Here is an 18,747-nt window from a genome sequence, read left to right as displayed (position 1 = left end):
TGGAAATAAACTGGAGGACTTGAGTCAATTAAAACAACTGTTACCAAAAAAAACCCCGAATTAAAATAGAAAAGATATTAAAGTTTAAGAGTCTGTGATAAAAACTGATTGCATTTATTGTAGTTTTAGAATTTTTCCTCTGGGAGGATTAAACGGCCATCGGGGTCTTCTCATTATGATTTCATCAATCAAGGATTTAAGCTCAGCACGTGCGCGCGCGCCGTGCCCTGTCTGCTTTGGAGGGGAGACGAAAAGAATCCAGACCAGACAAGCTGCCGCGCGCCCATCCAGACAGCGGCCTGGATGCCTGGGATGAGCGCGGGACGACGGTAGTACACGCGAGAGCTTGGCCGGGCCACGTAGCGGGGTTGAGGACACCGGTGCGCAGATATCTCCGCAGTCTATAGCGGACATAAACAAATAAGCGCCCACATTTTGCACACAAAGACCAGTGGCAATGGCCCGTCTAAATGCATATCCGTGAATGAAAAGAGAGCGAGAGAGAGGGAGGGAGAAATGCGTGTGCAACCCTGAATCTGTGCAACTCTGATTGCACGAACGCAAGAAGAAGGTCGCCCTGACGGAGGTAAGCCAGCAAACCGACAACAAAATATCGCTGTTTTAGTTGATTTTAAGCACTTACATGTGTGACACGCATGACAGCTGTCGGAAACGGCAGCCGTGGTTCGCCGGTAGTGCGGGGCCGAAGCTACGGTGAGAGCAGTCTGCGAGCCCGGCTAGCGCTGACTTTATGACAGTGTCGAGTTGAGTGGGTTTACCAGTAGAGCAGTCTGGGTTTTGTTGAGAAAGCGGCATTTTTCATACTGCACCACAGCAAGAGAGAAACACTGATGACAAAGCATGACATCAGCTTTTCGTTTAGCTTCACGAGGGTCCAAAAACTGTCAGACTTTCCCTTCGGGGTGCAGCATCGAAATTAAATGTATCGTTAATGCTAAATATTGACGTTAACGCTAGCTTTGAGCTAACTAGCACCAACCTGGGCGGTTTATGATTTTTTTTTTTAAAAAGTGAAACTACTCTTTTGTTGGAAGCTACTGCCTGTCTGCAAACACCAGCCTTTAGATTGTAGTTCTTGTGTATTAGTATGACTGTTATCCAAATGAAGTGACCTTAACTGCACTAAAACATCTAATGGCTGCACCTTGAGCTAATGTAGCCAAGTTAGCTTGTCATGTGTGTGCAGGTTAGTACCTATGGACTACTGCTAGCTAGCTAAGTAGCCTAAGTTGGCCTGGCCTGCACAACGTTACTGTTTGTTGTACAATGTTGCCTTTTTGTTTTAACCCTTTCTTTGCTTCGAACACACTGCAGCGTTAACAGCAAGTCTTGTAGCTGAATACGCTGCATCCAACCCGACGAAAACAAATTCATATGCGCATGTGATTTACTTCGTTTTGATGCATATGAAGCCCTTTTTTATTATAGTCACGTTTCGGTGTGTTTTCACAGTCTAAATCAGTGTCAAAGTAAGTGCTAAAGGCTACCATGTTTTCTTTCCTTATCCATAATAGAGATATCCCAGAAGTAAACAGCTCAGCAGTGTCTCCTAAAAAGCTGGTGTGGAAGAGATGGGAGCTGACATATTCCTTGACCACTTCGTGTAGTGCCTCAAATGATATGTGCTATATCAAAAACCCTAGGTACTGCTCTCTGACCTCGATTATGGGTTTGAGGGCCAAATACCTACCGAGGCATGGAGCACCCCTGTAGTGCACCACACAGTGAGCTGGTTAAGGTCTTATGAGTTTGGACAGAGTCAAGAATGTGAACCTTCACAAGGTCCTCCACAAGCTGCAAAAGGGAAAGCTCATTAAAGTCTAGACTCAAGAGGGTGCATGGATTTGAGTAGCACTGCTGCATAGTACGAAGCAAACGTGACACATTTTGACTTCAAAGGTCTCCTCTGCTTAACTGTCAAAGTTTAGCCAAGTACTTGTCAGCATGTGTACTATTTAATGCTGATGGGTTTTAAGTGTTGTATGCTGCCGTTGCAGGTACACTCCCATCCTGTGTCATACAAATATCTTAAGCCACAGTAGCATCTATCCGGTATGTGACTGGCTTTGTGGCTTACATATGAAATGAGTTCTGGCTTCTCTGAAACGTGATTGAGGACAGCTATGAATTGGCCATTGCTGAAAAAAACTTTGATTTCTCTGCAACTTTTGCTGAGCATTAGTAATTCTCTGGCTGACAGGTCATTTCAGTAATCCAGACATTCATTGATGCTCTTTTTCTTTTTTTTTGCATCAGGGTACAAAGTTCATCTTTGAAAGCTGTTAAAGCTTCAATAGGCAGTCGCAAAACGATCTACATTTCTAAAAGTTTGACCTCCCTATCCTACAAGGTGAATGTGTAAACTAATTACTCGTGATATTGAGAAGTCTGCGCTCTGCTTGATTCCCACATCAAAGGACTGCATTATTTCACAGAGAGTGAAACCCCAAAATGACTCATCGTTGATAATGATAAGCAATAGAAGGGTTATACTCAACAAGGTTGTATAACCACACTGTTTATGTGCTTTTTTATTTTTATTTTAAAAATGATCTTTTTAATCAGTTTTATATTGGTATAGTAATAAATTGGCTGTGTTGTTGTGCAAGCATGCCTTTTTTTCAAACGAGAATGTAAACCAGCATAATTGCATGTTTAGGCGTGGGGGTTCTCTTGCAGTTTATATTGCTCTGTCATCTAGACACAGGATAATCTATTAGGCTTTGTGTCTAGGACTACCATGTGAGTTAAGTTGCTCTGTCAGTGCCGAGCTTGCCCTCCCCTTGTGGTCTTAATGCTCTCAGAGCTCCTGTCCAATTCTCAGAAAGGATCAGAGTCAGCCTACACAGGAAGGCAGGTGTGCCTTATATGTGCATACCCAAAGTCTACATAAATGGCTTACTTTTTTGCATGCAAAATGAGGTAGAACCAACTGATTAATCTCTGGCTTAAAAAATTGCTTTAGTTCATCTTATCTCTGCCTTCACTGCAACATGCTTATCTACAGAGGATCAAATTCACCAGATATACGCACCAAGTCTTGAGGTGAAAAGACAATCTTTGGGAAAACGACCAGTGAATTAGAAAGAAAATGTTAAATAAGATGGCTTTAGCTCACATTAAGTTTGGATCACCAAAGTTTCATAGCCTATTTTTAATTAATCTGGTTTTATTCAAGATTATTTTCAGCAGGTGCAGCTTCTGTTGCCAGGTAGGATTAAATCAGTGGTAGTAAATGTAAGACACCACAAATTACACCAACAGTTTAACTGACAAATAATGATCTGGTTAAGCCTCAGAGAACTCATTATGATTAATATTTGATCACGGTAAAATAATTAGGCTTATGCCTTAATTACAAAGTGTGACCCATCGTTTCAGCTGCATTTCCCATTGTTTGCACAGTAATGCTCCTTTTTCTGGCATTTACAGAAACTCTTTTCTAATGGTGACTTTAAATTAAACAGAACAAAGTAGAGTTCATGGGTGGAGTGGGGGTGTGTGTGAATGTGAAAGTACCTGTTAGCCTGTTTGTGATTTCTTTGTAGACGGTGGTGTGTCAGTTCTTGAAATTTAAGCATAAGATGTTTGTGAAGATTCTGAGGAGAGGATGTTTGCTGTCTCCTGGAAAGGAAATGTAATTTTTGTTTATTGCATGGGGGGAGGTTTTCTAGCGAGCAAACCGCCCTGGTGCACACTCAAAATGGTTTGTAGGGTGTAGGGTTGTTCGAGGTCAGCAACCTGTCATCCAGGGTCAGTTCCAGGATTACATTTACACCAAAGCCAACATCATACATAAGTAATACATTACTCTTTGATTCAATGTTTTTTGAGCTGTTACTTGCATGAGCACAGTGATAATACTGTTTGTTACAAGAAGTGCACTACTTCGGTTTCACTGAAAGGTTGACATACAGTTTCCTGTGGTTGTATTTGCAATACAAGCTCCTAAGCTGTGGTTACACTATACTCTCCAACAGTCAATGGGAGGTTTGTGCATGTGTGATGTTGAAGAAGATCTTGTGTTGTTTAATCAGTGTGCTTTAGAACTTGAATCTGGCTTTTGCTTTCTGAGAAGTATTTCTGTAAATGGTCTCTAACCACCACTGGAACACAGTTAGGACTGAGTGAGTACCAATTTATTTATTAAGTTTCAGATTGTTGGTAGTTTACAGTGATTGCATCTGTGTTTGTGCATAGACAACCGATGTTGTTTAACAAACAGGCTGTTTTCTGCTCTAGCATTGACATCGATCAGATCGTCTTTAAGAAGATATGTTACATATTTTCACTACTGAGAAGAAGTTGTGACTTGTTGCACTTTAGTTGATCTAAATATGTCCTTATTGCAAGCATGAATGTTGATGTGTCACTCTATAAAGCAAACTGTCTCTGCTTTATAATGAGGTGTTTCAGTTGTGGTTTAGAAATATTTAGACTGCTCATTTGTTGAAATTGAATTCACTCGCATTCATGTGTGAAAGCTGTGGTTTCCACTCCTACACACAACACTGAAACATTTGTGGCCAAGTGTGGCACTCACTGTTCAGAACTTGACAATATGGCTGTAGTTTCAGGTCACACGGAACACTCTCATCTATATTATTCTGTTTCTTTGTCTTATCTCATAGGTAATGCACAACAAATGGCTGTTCAAGCAAGACGCAGAGGTCCTTACAGCATTTCCGTTTTTGGTATTCAGCTCATCTTTACCTGCTCTGCTGTTTGAAGACTGGTGCTCTGCAGGGCAGCAGCCTGCAGCTCAACAACTGGAGGGGATAATTTTAAATGTTGAGAATCAACGTTAAGACTTTGGTTTTGCTTTCTGATTCTTAAGCACATGGTACAAAAGTTGGAACTGATTGTATGTCTATACAGCTGCAGTTCTTTGCTTGGACAGCATGGATGCTCTCTTTGAATCCGGTTGACTGTCTCTCACCTCATCCCCTCCTTCCTGTCTTTTCAGTAGAAGGAGGGTGGGGGATTAGTGTGGTGTCCCCTGCCTCTCCTTGTAGGATAGGCTAGTCTACCTAGTTACCACCGCTGTTACTCTTTTCCGTTGCCCTGTGCTCCTACTAACTGTACCCCCTCCATACCTTCTCCCTCTTCATGAAATCCTGTCAAAGCCTCAAGGAAGAGGTTTCCATCCCTAGTCTTGGCGGGATGTCACAGGAGGAAGGACGCAGGGCACCGGTGTCCCAGTCCTACTTTCACTCTCCTAACCCAGACCTGGACTTGACAGGAAAGATTTATAAGAGGGAGGTTGGTGGCAAGCCTTATTCTGTGTTAGTGGACAATAAAATGGCAGCCAAGACATCCATGGGAGATCAGAACATTGGTCAACACCAACATCAGCAGTATTTCAGAGAAGGGGGGGCTGGGCAGGAGGTGGGGATACAGGGGTCCCAGGCAGGCAATGATGGATCCTCTGATGATACTGAAGATGATGATGAAGATGAGGAGGAAGAAGAGGGTGAGGATGGTGAGGAGAGTTTCAAGCGTGAGCAAATCATTGTGGAGGTCAACCTGAACAACCAGACACTTCATGTATCCAAAGGGGACAATAAAACTGGAACCACAGTAGATGACTCTGAAAGAGCTGGAAGTGATGATGACGACGATGAAGAGGAGGAGGAAGAAGAGGAGGAGGAGGAAGATGAGAGCCCTGAGGAGGATGAGGAGGAAGATGAGGAGGAAGATGATGTTGAAAGTCAAAGAACGCGGTCAAAGAGAACCCGTCGAGGGTCTAGTAGTGCAGCTGCTTCCAGCCAGCCACGGAGGAAAAGTCTGCGAACAGCTCTGGGTGCTACCCCTGCTGGAATGACCACCAGAGGGCGACGGAAACGCACAGAGCCTCCAAAGAGCAAAGGCAGGTCAGCTAGGTCAGCTCCCTCCTCTTCTCCTACTGTACCATCAGGAGGGAAAGCAGAGGTGGAGGAGAAGGAGATGCTGGCATGTGAAAAATGTCCTCGAGTATTCAACACACGCTGGTACCTGGAGAAGCACATGAATGTTACACACAGACGAATGCAGATCTGTGACAAGTGCGGCAAGAAGTTTGTCTTGGAGAGTGAGCTAGCCTTGCACCAGCAGACTGATTGTGAGAAGAACATTCAGGTAATCCAAACCTTTATCTGATATTTGTGTAGTTACTCTTGTAAATGTTATTCTGGAGAAAGAGGTTTAATATATTCTTACGTATAAAGATGTTTAGATAAATTAGAACAAGACTTTCCTCTAAGCCATGAGACTTGTGCACCTGTACTACAGCCTTATCTGATGCTCCAACCCCAGGCTCCTCTTTGACACCTGCGGACACAAATTCTTATGTATTAGTAATTATAATATTGTATTTTTCTGCATATATTTAAGTATATTTCTGGCAGGTTTCAGTTTATTTCTAAATTACATTTGAACTGAAATCAGTCATATTTAACTGATTAGAATTTGTAGTCATGTATTTAAAAAAAAAAAAAAAAAATAGGGGAAAAAAAATATATATATCCATCCATCCACCCATCCAATGTAACTGTAGTATTAAGTCAGGATGCAGTTTTCTGCCACTAAAGGTGGCTGCTTGTTCAAGAAAGGAAAAAAAAAAAAAAAAAAGGCAAATGATATGTAGTTATGTTTTTTTACAGAATTAACTGTAAATCATTTAGTGGAAGTAATGACCAAAAAATGACTTGGCTTTAAAGTGAGTTATTGTGGTATGTGAAAGCAATCACTTTGTTTAAAACTTTTTAATGTGACCAAACTTGTTACCTGATGACTATGATACCCTCTTGGTTGATGTTGGCATTTATTTTGTTAGAAAATCTAAAGGCAACATTTGACACTTTAAAAAGTTCAATTTTCAAAGAGAAAACAGTGATTGCTAAAAGTTTCAGTAACTTGCTAGCAGCAGCAGATTCGGAGCTCTCTCAGCTCATTTATGTGGCAGTTTGAATGTAGCGGCAGCTGAGAACTGAAAGTGGGTTTTCAGCTGTTAGCTCATAGGAGAAGAGTGTGGCTTTTTAATAACTAAGGTGGCCAACAGTCATTTCACGGGGGATGCAGCTTTCAAGGTGCTTCATGCTAGTGATTTTATGCAGCCATTATACAACATTCATCACTCACTAATTAAAACAGATATCAGTTATGAAATATGCAGAAAGGTCAGTAAAAAGCACATATAACAAGAAATTTAATTTAGCTGAATTAGATATTCCTGAATTCCAGAAGTGTTCGACTTGTCACATTAGCCATGATATTAACCTTGAAATTCTGCAGTATTTCTGTAGCTTTCTTTCTTCTTTTGATATTCATTAAGTTTTGAAAAACGTCTAAAGTTGTCATGGACTGCTATATAAAAATTCTACCTAGACAATGGTAATTAGAAGTTATTACCATGAAAGTAAAAGCACACAAAAAATGCCATAGCATTTTATCTCCTGAAACATAACTTAAGCTGCGGTGTGCTTTGAATGTTTTGAGGGCCATATTGTTTTCAGCCACCACAACAATACAGCTGTAGGAGTTTGTGTTGAATTTACTTCATAAGCTATTGATAACAACATCGTCATGGTTTGTGGTAAAATAGCACAGAAGATTTCTGTCAAATATGCAATCTAAAAATACTAATTGTATTTTGTTTGAAAAGTCATGTGTGCATTACTGGTAATGCTTAAGCAATATTTTAGATACAGGACATCTGAAACTGACGTTATTTAGATCAGCCATCTATTATCAAAAATATTTCAGTGAAAGAAGGTGCATTGTGGTTTTACTTCTCTAAAATTGAAAAAGGCGACTCAGCATCTGAATCCCCAAGGGTTATACAGCTGTTTTTAGCAGCTTTATTTAGCCCTTGGTTTGTTCTGCTTGATTTGCATCTGCAGTTTAAAGAAAATGTTATTTGAGCAGCTTCCTCTGAGCCACCCGAAACAGTTTGAAACAATTACAGGGTATAAAGAAACCTGTTCTCACGTCATGGAGATATAATATGTGTAATTGTGCAACTGTTTCTTTTTTTCTGTTTCTTTTTTGTTTGTTTTCCCCCCTTATTTTTTGTCCTTGAAGCAACTCTCAAATGAGTAATTTCTGTGCATGTGTACTAACAATCTAATTTAAAAGGCTCTGAATTATGAAGTTCAGTTTTTCCACTTTCATGTTTTCTGTCAGCTTTTCTGATAACCAGAGAGAACAGTAGTTATATTACAATATAAAACAAAGGGAAATTAGGAATCTTTTAAACATGTCTATACAACCATTTGTACTATGGCAAAATGTGGATCTTTTTTGAGTAGGCTGACGTTAAAACACGAACATCTGTATATAAACACACTTGTGATGCTACCAGCAGTACCGGTGGCAGCTGTGAAAGAGCTCCAGGGTGAGATGTAAGAGTATGTGCACACAACTGGTTCCACAGTGTTTCATTTTATTATTTGATTGATTTTTGTTAACATGGAAAAAAGGAACGCGTTGTTGGAAATGATTCACATGATATCTTGGCAATCACATGCTAAAAGGCAGCTGGAAGAAACTGTATTTTTTTTAATTTTTTTTTTTTTTTTTTGGCCACTTTGTTTGTGTGGATACTTTTTCACAGTTCATCTGGTTGTTATCTTGTCACGCTGCAAGATATTTTATTTTAGGGAGACAACAGCCTAATCATAAAACTCATGCTAGACAGAAATTACTGCAACGCCCAGTTTGATGTTTGGTCATGGCCAAACATCAATGTATAGTACTTGTCTGCAACTGTCCAAGTACCACTGATTTATACTTTGAAATTAAAATGGTCTTTTGATCGGGTTGCATTATGTTCGATATGATTTAAGAAGGAAGTATTACTATTGAAGTTTTTTGTTGTTGTTGTTGTTGTTTTTTAAATCAAGAGTAATGATTTAGTTATGATGATTTGGCCGCTTCCGTTTTTACTTTGATGGTAGGATTTAGAGGGATTTCAGCAAGATAAACCCTTGCTGACTTTTTTTGCCCAGCAGAGGGCGCTGGAGTATAATAAAAGAATTCTGGCTGATCAAAACAAAATGCTTAAAATTAATATTTTTTTTGTCTTCTCTTTATACATTTTTGTTGTTATTGTTCTTCAGTGTGTTTCCTGCAGCAAGTCTTTTAAGAAGCTCTGGTCATTGCATGAGCACATCAAAATTGTGCATGGCTATGCAGAAAAGAAGTTCTCATGTGAAATCTGTGAGAAAAAATTCTACACTATGGCTCACGTCCGAAAGCACATGGTTGGTAAGTTGCGGCTGCTGTCTGTTACTGTGATATCTAGAAGTGTGAGACACCACATGGCTTTCAATTAAATAATATTCACCTGTACAAGATCCATTTTTTTTTCTTATAGATACTCAGCATAGTGTCTTTAGTGACAACATGCTGCCTTTTCTTTTTAAATATTGTGAAATGTAAATTCTTTTGTATGATCATGTCTCATCATAGCATTTATTCAAGCAATACCAATTTAGTTAAAACTTTAATTTGATTAGTTTGTTATGATTTAGCCATGTCACTTGCATTTTTTTCTCTTAAATCCAGCTCATACGAAGGACATGCCATTCACCTGTGAAACGTGTGGGAAGTCATTTAAGCGCAGTATGTCTTTGAAAGTTCACTCACTCCAGCACTCTGGAGAGAAGCCCTTTCGTTGTGAGGTAAGATGTCTAACAATAGACTTCAAACAGTGACCGAATCAGTATTTCCCCTACATAAACCATCCAAGTATATTTGGGTGTTATTATTTTTTGTTTGTTTGAGAGAACAATGCATCCACAGTCAGTTTACTTGTGGACAATCCTTTGACCTATATATATAAACTTCAGGGTCTGGGCTTTTCCATCTCCTGTTTTCCTCCAGTCTCCTGTTGTGGACTAGAGCTTATGGCTGTTGTCCTCCCACTCTGGAGATCCTGTGAGCTGAAGGGCTGTTGCAACCAGAACCTGTTTAGGGTGGAGAACAGATTCATGTGCCACTATAGCAAACTCATGGAGGCCTCAGAGGAGTATGGCTGCAGATGGTAGACCAGCAGTTCATCTGCATAATAAGAGACTTAGATGCAGCATTTCTAAGTTATTTATTTGTAGCACATAAAACTTAAAGGGTATTATTTGCTCATTGACTTATTTATTCACTTAATCCAGTGCTTTTGTGTCCCAGTCCCCACCACAACTAAAGTTTAAAACTGTGGTAAAACTTAAGAGGAAATAGATTATTGCTAATCCATGTATCTAGAGGATTTATGTACCTTAGGCACAGATTTCGTTGGTTGGCCTTCTTTGAGTTCCTACTTGTTATGGGAAAAAAAAAAAAATTTAAATCACATCGGGGCGATCATGGCTCAAGAGTTGGGAGTTCGCCTTGTAATCGGAAGGTTGCCGGTTCGAGCCCCGGCTCCTCGGTCGTTGTGTCCTTGGGCAAGACACTTCACCCGTTGCCTACTGGTGGCGTCAGAGGGCCCGGTGGCGCCAGTGTCCGGCAGCCTCGCCTCTGTCAGTGCGCCCCAGGGTGGCTGTGGCTACAATGTAGCTTGCCATCACCAGTGTGTGAATGTGTGTGTGACTGGGTGGATGACAGGTTGTGTAAAGCGCTTTGGGGTCATTAGGGACTAGAAAAGCGCTATACAAATACAGGCCATTTTATTTTTACAATTTCACAGGGTTTTGTTGCAGTTGAAATATTTGCGTTAAAGATCATTTACATAACATGGAGGGCATATAATAGTGGTGGTTTAATTTACATACTGTCTTCAAATACCCTTGAACAAATAAAATTATATAAGGATGAAAGTGCAGTGGCTTTAGAAATTTTTATATACTTCCAGAAAAAAAAAAAGAAAAAAAAAAGAGAAATTTTTATATAAGCAAACATTTAAATTTCACCACCCCCCTTCTTATTTATTTTTGGTGTGAATTTTACTGTGGATTTTATTTATTTTAATTCAATTATATGTTTTAAACTAGTTTGATCACTTGAATGGAGTGACAGAATTTTTTTTTGTGTGCTGTAAAAGCAGACTTACACCAGTAAGTTTCAGCTGGGAGACATCTGTGTCCTGTGGTTTGTGAATAACCTAAAATAGTCAGTGTCTTCCAGATGTTGACTGTGCACTGTGTGTTTTGCATTCAGTGGACAATGTTCTACAGAGGAGCTGAAGCCAGACCATGTCAAATATTAGAAAACCACACAGGAACACAGTTCACCTATTAACTGAAGCGTTAAATAGCTGAAGGAATAAATGTTCAATGTATGCATGTGACGTCTGTGAGAGAAGCGTTTTGTTATGTTGTGTGACGTGATCGTTGCTTTGTTTTGTTTTCCCTGTTCAGCTGGGTTGGGTACAGTTGAAACAGTGTTTTACTTCAGCCAAAGACCTTTACATTCCCCAACTGTTTAAATGGGGGTCAAACCAGAACTATGTATGGAGGTGGAGTTACTCTAATCAGATGTTTGAGGTCGTCATCAAATATTCAACTTTATCCTTAATAAGTATATAGGCTGTTTATAGAAGCAGCTTTTCTTTTTCTTTCTTTTCTTCCCTTACTGACATTTATTTGGTCAGGTGGTGCCACATTAAGATTATGAATACTTCACTTCAAGAAAACCCTGACCAGGAAAGAAAACAGATTGCAAATACAGTGTTGCTCCATGCACCAAAATAACCTGAGCAGTGGTGCTGGATTGTGGAACTAACTGCGTTTCTTAAGCGTGATGCGTCATAAAGCAGTCCCTACACAGCAGTGTACATATAACTCTAAATAATGCCACACAACAGTTATATTTAACAACAACAACAGTTATGAAAATGTTAAATAATAACATTGACATTTTCACAAAATTATCATTTGGGACAAAACAAGGAAGCAGCCAAAAGCAATAAGTGATTTATTGTCAGAGCTGAAGCAGCTTTTGTCACATCAAAAGCTGTTTTATGATTGAACAATGTTACAGTTCTGTCTTAAACCCTTACTGATTTACTTGGGTTATGGTTGTCAAAATAAACATTTCACTTCTAAACTATTTTCACATTAGAAAATGCAGAAAGAGTAGCGCATGATAAATGTTTTATCTAAATCAGATTGTCAATTACTGTGTGTCAGCAAGTGTGCTTTTTTTTTTTGTGTGTGTGTGCATGCTGTTGTACTGACTGTGTGTGTGTGTGTGTGTATGTGTGTGTGTGTGTGGACATGTTATCTGAACGCATCTGTTGTTTCTGCTGTAGAACTGTGATGAACGGTTCCAATACAAGTACCAGCTGCGCTCCCACATGAGCATTCACATCGGACACAAGCAGTTCATGTGCCAGTGGTGTGGCAAAGACTTCAACATGAAACAGTACTTTGATGAGCACATGAAGACACACACAGGTGAGAAACAAGTGTGGGTCTTTTAAGTTCCATAAGTGTTCTGGGAAAATCACACATGCCAATCAGGCCAGTGTCCTTTGGGATAATCCATATGGCTGAAACCTATGGACTTTCTGCAAAAATATGAGTGTCAGTATTAACCTGCTTTTTAAATGCAGGAAACCAATTCTAGTTTCAGAGCCCTTTTTAAGTGGTGAGGCATTTCTATGAAATCAGGAAGCTTTATAGAAAACTCATCACTTTGTTTGTAGAAACTGAACGAGGCTGCACTCAAATATAGTACCCTAGTTGTAGTTTCTCCACAGCAGGAGATTCCAGTTTCAAATAATGTAATGTCTCCACTGTGGATTCTTCAGTAAATAATGTCACTAACTGGTTACACACAACCCTCAAGTCTGATATATGTAAACAGTATTTTTTTTTTTTTTTGGCATTGATCATAATCTATATAAAAATAAAACTCCCTTTTTTTTTCTTTTTTTTTTAATTTACATTTCTTTTTCTGCAGTCAACTAAAACAAAGAAATGACTACTCAGCAGATACTTGCTACTTTAGTCGACAAATGTCTTGCCCTTTTGTTTTCCATGTTTGCATAGTTTCCTCCCAGCTTCTATTTAAATGCAGTCGTGCAGAAGCAAATTACAAAGACCAAGTTGGCCCAGCTGTTGAGGGGAAAATTACATTTCATACAGACCAGTTGTTTCCTAAATCTTTTTTGTCCTTTGCTTGACGGTTACAGCACTTTGTACTCTTATTGAAATATAACAAAAGTCTCAAATGACTATAGATTTATTTTACTTTATAAATCTAAAGTTTATCAAGCATTTACCATCCTTCATTGGCCTGCTTTACCAGCCACCCAGTCACCATACTCATCCTAAAAAAAGAATCAGATGGGGAGTTGCCAACAGGAACATTATAGTGGTAAGAGCAGGAGACTTTGCCCAGAATTTTTAATGAGAGGGATGTTCACATCAAAGAGGAGCCTTGCATATACTGTGGCTTATAATGACTACCCAAACACATGCTGTATTACACCCCTTTGATTTTCTGTCTCTGCTGCATTGCTATTTCTAAGACCACTGCTAAGCAGTGATGCTTGTATGTCCTTCACTGTTTTTCACCAGCCGTGCCTGTCGTGGGTGGACACACTGCACTCCATAGGCTCTCACAGTTCTATTTGTGATGTGTAATTATGCTACCCTCTCCTCTCCCTGCTGCTACCAACCAATTTAACCTCATCCAGGAGGAGACACACCCAGTCATGCTCTGTAATAGGAAGCATACACTTTCAACACCCAAAGTTTGGTTCACTGCATACAGATTTTTTTTTCCATGTGAATTCTCATGAGTGAATGTAAGGTAACAGTTACAGAAGACTAGCACATTAACTGTCACCTTTTGATATTCATTTAGTGTGGAGGAGCTTCACACATAACATGCAAGAATAAGGCATTTAGAGAGCCCTTCAGCAGCCTGTTAATAGATGGCTGTGTGGGTGGTAGCAGGCACATTCAGTGGCTCCATGGAGGGAGGTTAATGAGAGCGACAATCCAAAGGAGCTGCTGTTGTTCACTTTCACATCTCCTCTGCTCAAAGTGTGAATTGTAATAGCTTCCTGCGGAGTGGGTGGGTTGACAGCAAAAACTTATTTACATATTTAAAAGAGAACTGTTGCTCTCTGCAGAGGGAAATGGTTAAAGGGGAGGGGGGAGGACAGTTAACTTTGTTGAATATTTAACACTTTCTAACCCTCACTTTTGACACCGAATGATTTTATTGTAATGCATTTTTTCCCCCTGTGCTCCATTCTTCTTGTTAATTGCTAAAAACTGTTCTTTTTTTTTTTTTTTCTCATTCAGTGTTGTTGTTTTTTTTATGAATCTATGCAGGGGAGAAGCCTTTCATTTGTGAGATCTGTGGGAAGAGCTTCACCAGCCGACCCAACATGAAACGCCACCGCCGCACCCACACAGGCGAGAAGCCCTATCCCTGCGAGGTGTGCGGCCAACGCTTCCGCTTCTCCAACATGCTCAAAGCACACAAAGAGAAGTGTTTCCGGGTCACCAGCCCCGTCGTTCTGCAGACTAGCGGCCCACCTGTGCCTGTCCGGATCTTTTCCAACACCTTCTCATCTTCCTCAACCTCTGGCCCTGGGCCCTCAACTGCCACCCTGGCCACCACCTCAGCAACCATGGGCCTCAACCCAACAGGAGGGTCTATTCCTCCTCAAGGCACTGTGGGGCACACATTTTCCCATGTGCCACTCCACTCAGCGCCCTCTCACCATCATCCCCACCCCTCATCAACCCAGCAGCACCTCTCAAGCACACCCCAACATGCCCAACCTCACCCCCACCACCACCTAGCAGTGCCCCCTGTCTCCCACCTCCCCCCACCTCCAGCTCTTTTTAAGAGTGAGCCCCTAAACCACTGTGGGCACGAAGACAGCAGCTACCTGCACCACATGGCCCCTCCCGATAAGGGCCCCGGAGCCCCGCAGCACCACTGAACTGTGCTGCTGGTCTGTAGGCCAGCACCAAACCGCGCCTTGTTCCACGTCTTCTCATAGTCCTGCCTCAGTTTTTTAGTTTCAAGGCCCCCAAAGCCATGTCTACAGAGAAGGCGTAGCGTGACCAGCACCATTACTCAGTATGTGTCTACACAGGAGACTTCAGGCACTGAAATCAAATGTGTGTTTTATAAGTGCTCAGAGTCCAATAAACAGCACTGTAATTACGTGCTTTTGTTTAAAACATTTGTGTATATAGTGCAAGTAAAACACAATGCATTACACAGTTGTGCTAACTGTTATGAGTACTTATCTTTTTCCTATTAGAAAAGGATGAGATGGATCGTGAAAAATGTGGTTGAAGCTCTTTCTGTGTGGACATAAAGCAAAGGTGCTCCTGTCGAACAGATTCATGTAACTCAAACTAAACTTTACACACCCCTGTGTGTTCTGAAGATACAGACTTATGTACCCTCAGTGTACACATCATGTAACACCTCTACTTTAATATCCTGCTCAACTGACAAATATTTTCTTCAACAATTTCTTCTACAGAAAACAATTTTAGTGCAAGTTCTCAGTCTGTACATTATTTTCATCAAAAGCTGCTGATGGAAGTCGTCTCATGTATTACCTGGGCTTCACTGATCAAAAGATCAGTGTCACTGATTTCTCCTTATGTCAACTTGACCATAGGGTTGCACATTGGTCAGGGCTTGAGCTTTCTGAGCAGGTCCTCCCCATAGCAATACTGCACCTGTCCTCCTAGTTGTACTGCAGAGCCTTGGGGCCCCACAGAAACGTTTAATGAATGTTGTAACTGGTTCTACCTGAGCCTTTCTCTGTCTTAAGGTCAAGTCCTGGCCTTTCTGTCAGAGGGGCAACAGAAGTTGTGCAAGATGCAGTGCCATAGGTTACAGTAAGGAAGGGGGGAGGAACTTTGTAAGTGGTTAATTGAATCTGGACTTAGTCTGAGATTCATTACATGATAAAATGGTGCTTTCCATTCCAGTACATGAAATATTTCTTTTGTTTTTGCTTTTTTCTTAATTTTCAGAAGTATGAACTACATAATAGCATTGTATTGTGTCATACAGAACATGTCTTGCCAGTTGAGCTTTTCTACTGCGCATCCAAGGTTTGACTAGATATTTTGCGATCAAGACAACTCTAGTTATGCAGGACATTGCCTAGGCGCGCACACACTCATTCCTCACACTTTTTCAAGCACACGCATACACACAAAAGACCACATGGTCACTGATTTATTTACTTTAATCAGTGCTGCCTCAGCTTTCAATACTGTTGGCCAACAGAAGCTTTTAGATAACGGATGACTGTCGAGTACTGCCACTGTGAGGGGCCAACCACGTGGCCCCATCAGGATATATCCCACCTCCCTTCGCTGCTGTCGATGATACGGGTTATCATGTTAAAGGTCAATTGACACACACACAGTATACACAACTGGGACCTTTACTCATCAAAGTTCTTAATGGGAAATTATGCATATTCCTCTCAGCCTATATTCCACGGTTTGGTGTGGGGTGGCGTTACTTTTTTATTTTCTTTTGTACTTTGATCGTACTGACATACTTTGATCCACACAGGCAAATGCATGTCTAAAGTTGCTGAAAGTTGCCTACGCAGAATGATGGCCGATAACTCATATGTATGTTTTTTTTTATTTTTGTTTGGGTTTTTTTATTTAATTTTAATGTCTTCTGCTCAGTTTTAAGCTAATGAATGCTTCTGTCATGTAGATATACTGTTATTAGCACATGATAGGAAATGACAGGATAAGAAGCAGTGGTCATACAACTTCTAATACTTGGAATTCTTGTATAGATAAGCATATGTTTGATCAAATCAGCTAAAGAAATTACATTTATTAATGTAATAGCCAACAGTGTGAATGTTACTTGTGTAAAAGAAGAAAAAGGTTGGCTTGCGTTGGAATGAATTTGGGATTGCTTGGTTTTCCCCTTCATCCAGTCTGATCGTGTGTTTAGAGTGTGTCTGTGTGCAAGTGTGTATGAGTGCATGCAGTCTGTGTCTGTCTGATTGTCCCCAGTGCTCTTGTACCAAAAGCTGCTTTTACACAGTGTGCCCCAATGTACGCCTATTTTGGGATACCTGACCTGAACAATAGCAGTAAATCTACCACGACCCTCTTTGTGTCATTCTAATGGTGTTCAGTCTGAAGTGGTTAAGCTCCATTGTTTAGTCTCTTTTTGGATTTGAGACCTGCAATTATCCTGCCATTTCTGTGGGTCTTAATACTGCTGCATTATTTGCTTCTCATCCTGTCCCCTCTGGTTCACTGCTGTGATTCAGCATTTTGCAGTATGGATTTTTGTCTTTTTTTTTCTTTTTTTTTAAAAAAAAGCCTTTTCACTTGTGTGTATTCTCTGCACTTTACTGCTGCGTGGGTGAGGCGCAGGGAAGGGAGGGAGGGGTGGGACTGACAATGCATTGTGGAACAGAGAGCCGTTGTGGCTGCACGGGAAAGGGCGGAGATGGAGGTGATTACTTTGAGTGGATGTTTTTTAGGCAAGGAAAGGAGGAGAATCCCAGGTGGAGGTGGGTAGTGTGAATTGGACCATGGCAAAATAAAGAACATTTTCTTTCAGTGTCTGCTCAAATCAAATCATTGAAATACACTTTTTGTTTTCTCCAGTATGGGCTCCCTTTAACGTGAAAGGGATGTTCCTCCTGCTTTGGCGACTTTACACTAGCCCCTCCACGCACTTCTTTGTTTTTATCAGTTCATGGAGTTTTCCCCCTTTTCTGTGTCATGTCTTGTTTTCTCGGTTTGCAGAATGATTCTCCTCCTCCTTTCTTTGTTATATAGAATGCACTTTCTACTAAATTTCTTGGGTAGTTAAGGAAAAATAACATTGTATATTCTTTAAAGATGTTTTAAAAAATCAATATACTTTTCCCCTTTGTATTTTTAACCACTTAATGTAGCATTGCGTATTTTATTATTGTATCTGGTACAAAATGTGCAGCTTTATGTCCTGGTTTGACGTCTCTTTTTTTTCTTTTTTTTTTTTTTTGTATGTTATCTGGGGATTGAGGAGAAGTTGGGGGGGGGGGGGGGAAAGTTGGGCCTTTTTTGATAATGTACATTTAACTGACTGCTAACTTTAAAAGTAAAAACAAGTAGCCATGATTATTACATCTGAGTTTGTTTGTTTTGCTTTGCTGGATGCAGATGGTTATGAAATGCAGCAGGTCTGTTTAACTTTCATACCTTACTTTCCTGAAAAGTGTAGCTTGCTGCCACTGCGGCTCTTACTCTACTATTTTTAGGTTCACTGGGTTCTTGGCACAACATGTTACCTAACAATGGCTGCGGGCTACACATGACCCTCAGGGTTCAACAACAGCTTTGCTTTGCTGCGCATTTATTTGACAAGAGAAGTTTTAGATCCTCTTCTTTGTGAGCACTTCCTGTTCACTTTAAAGTCACAGCAGGCTTTATTGTATTTGAGGGCAGTGATCTTGACAGTCAAGTACCCACATTGTACCTCTTAGATATGCAAATGCACCTTGAGGCCATATAACTACTTACATAGATTACAAGAGTGTGTTTAAAATCGACTTCTTGGATATCTCTTGTTGCATCTCAGCCAGGTTTATTCATGCATTAACAGCGTGCACCTCCACTGATGTCACATTAAGGCATTTATTGTTGCTAGAATACCTCCTAAAATGCTGTGTATCCTCCATCACCATAGGAGGTTTTAAGTGGTGCACCAATGAGTCACATAATCCTATAAGGTAGCAGAGCGGGCTGATGGGTAGAGAAAAGTGTGAGTGACTCACTGTTGGTG

General features: G+C 40.5%; 1 protein-coding gene across 2 annotated transcripts; it reads left to right on the top strand.

Annotated features, from left to right (window-relative positions):
- The first annotated feature begins 214 nt into the window (after positions 1-214).
- Positions 215-17,924, top strand: znf652 (zinc finger protein 652). Of its 2 annotated transcripts, none has more exons than XM_082529050.1 (6): positions 215-586; positions 4,653-6,138; positions 9,120-9,267; positions 9,568-9,683; positions 12,248-12,392; positions 14,286-17,924. In XM_082529050.1, the coding sequence occupies exons 2-6, from the start codon at positions 5,131-5,133 to the stop codon at positions 14,903-14,905; spliced, it is 2,037 nt and encodes a 678-aa protein (XP_082385176.1). In that variant the 5' UTR covers positions 215-586; positions 4,653-5,130; the 3' UTR covers positions 14,906-17,924. The 2 variants fall into 2 exon arrangements, with proteins under 2 accessions (XP_082385176.1, XP_082385177.1); XM_082529051.1 differs by lacking the exon at positions 215-586 and adding an exon at positions 4,071-4,148.
- Positions 17,925-18,747: the final 823 nt, after the last annotated feature.

Source organism: Aulonocara stuartgranti (assembly GCF_965226115.1).
Source record: "Aulonocara stuartgranti genome assembly, chromosome: 4".
Classification (NCBI taxonomy): domain Eukaryota; kingdom Metazoa; phylum Chordata; class Actinopteri; order Cichliformes; family Cichlidae; genus Aulonocara; species Aulonocara stuartgranti.
The sequence above is the reverse complement of the archived record's forward strand: the minus strand, read 5'-3'. Positions and strand labels throughout refer to the sequence as shown.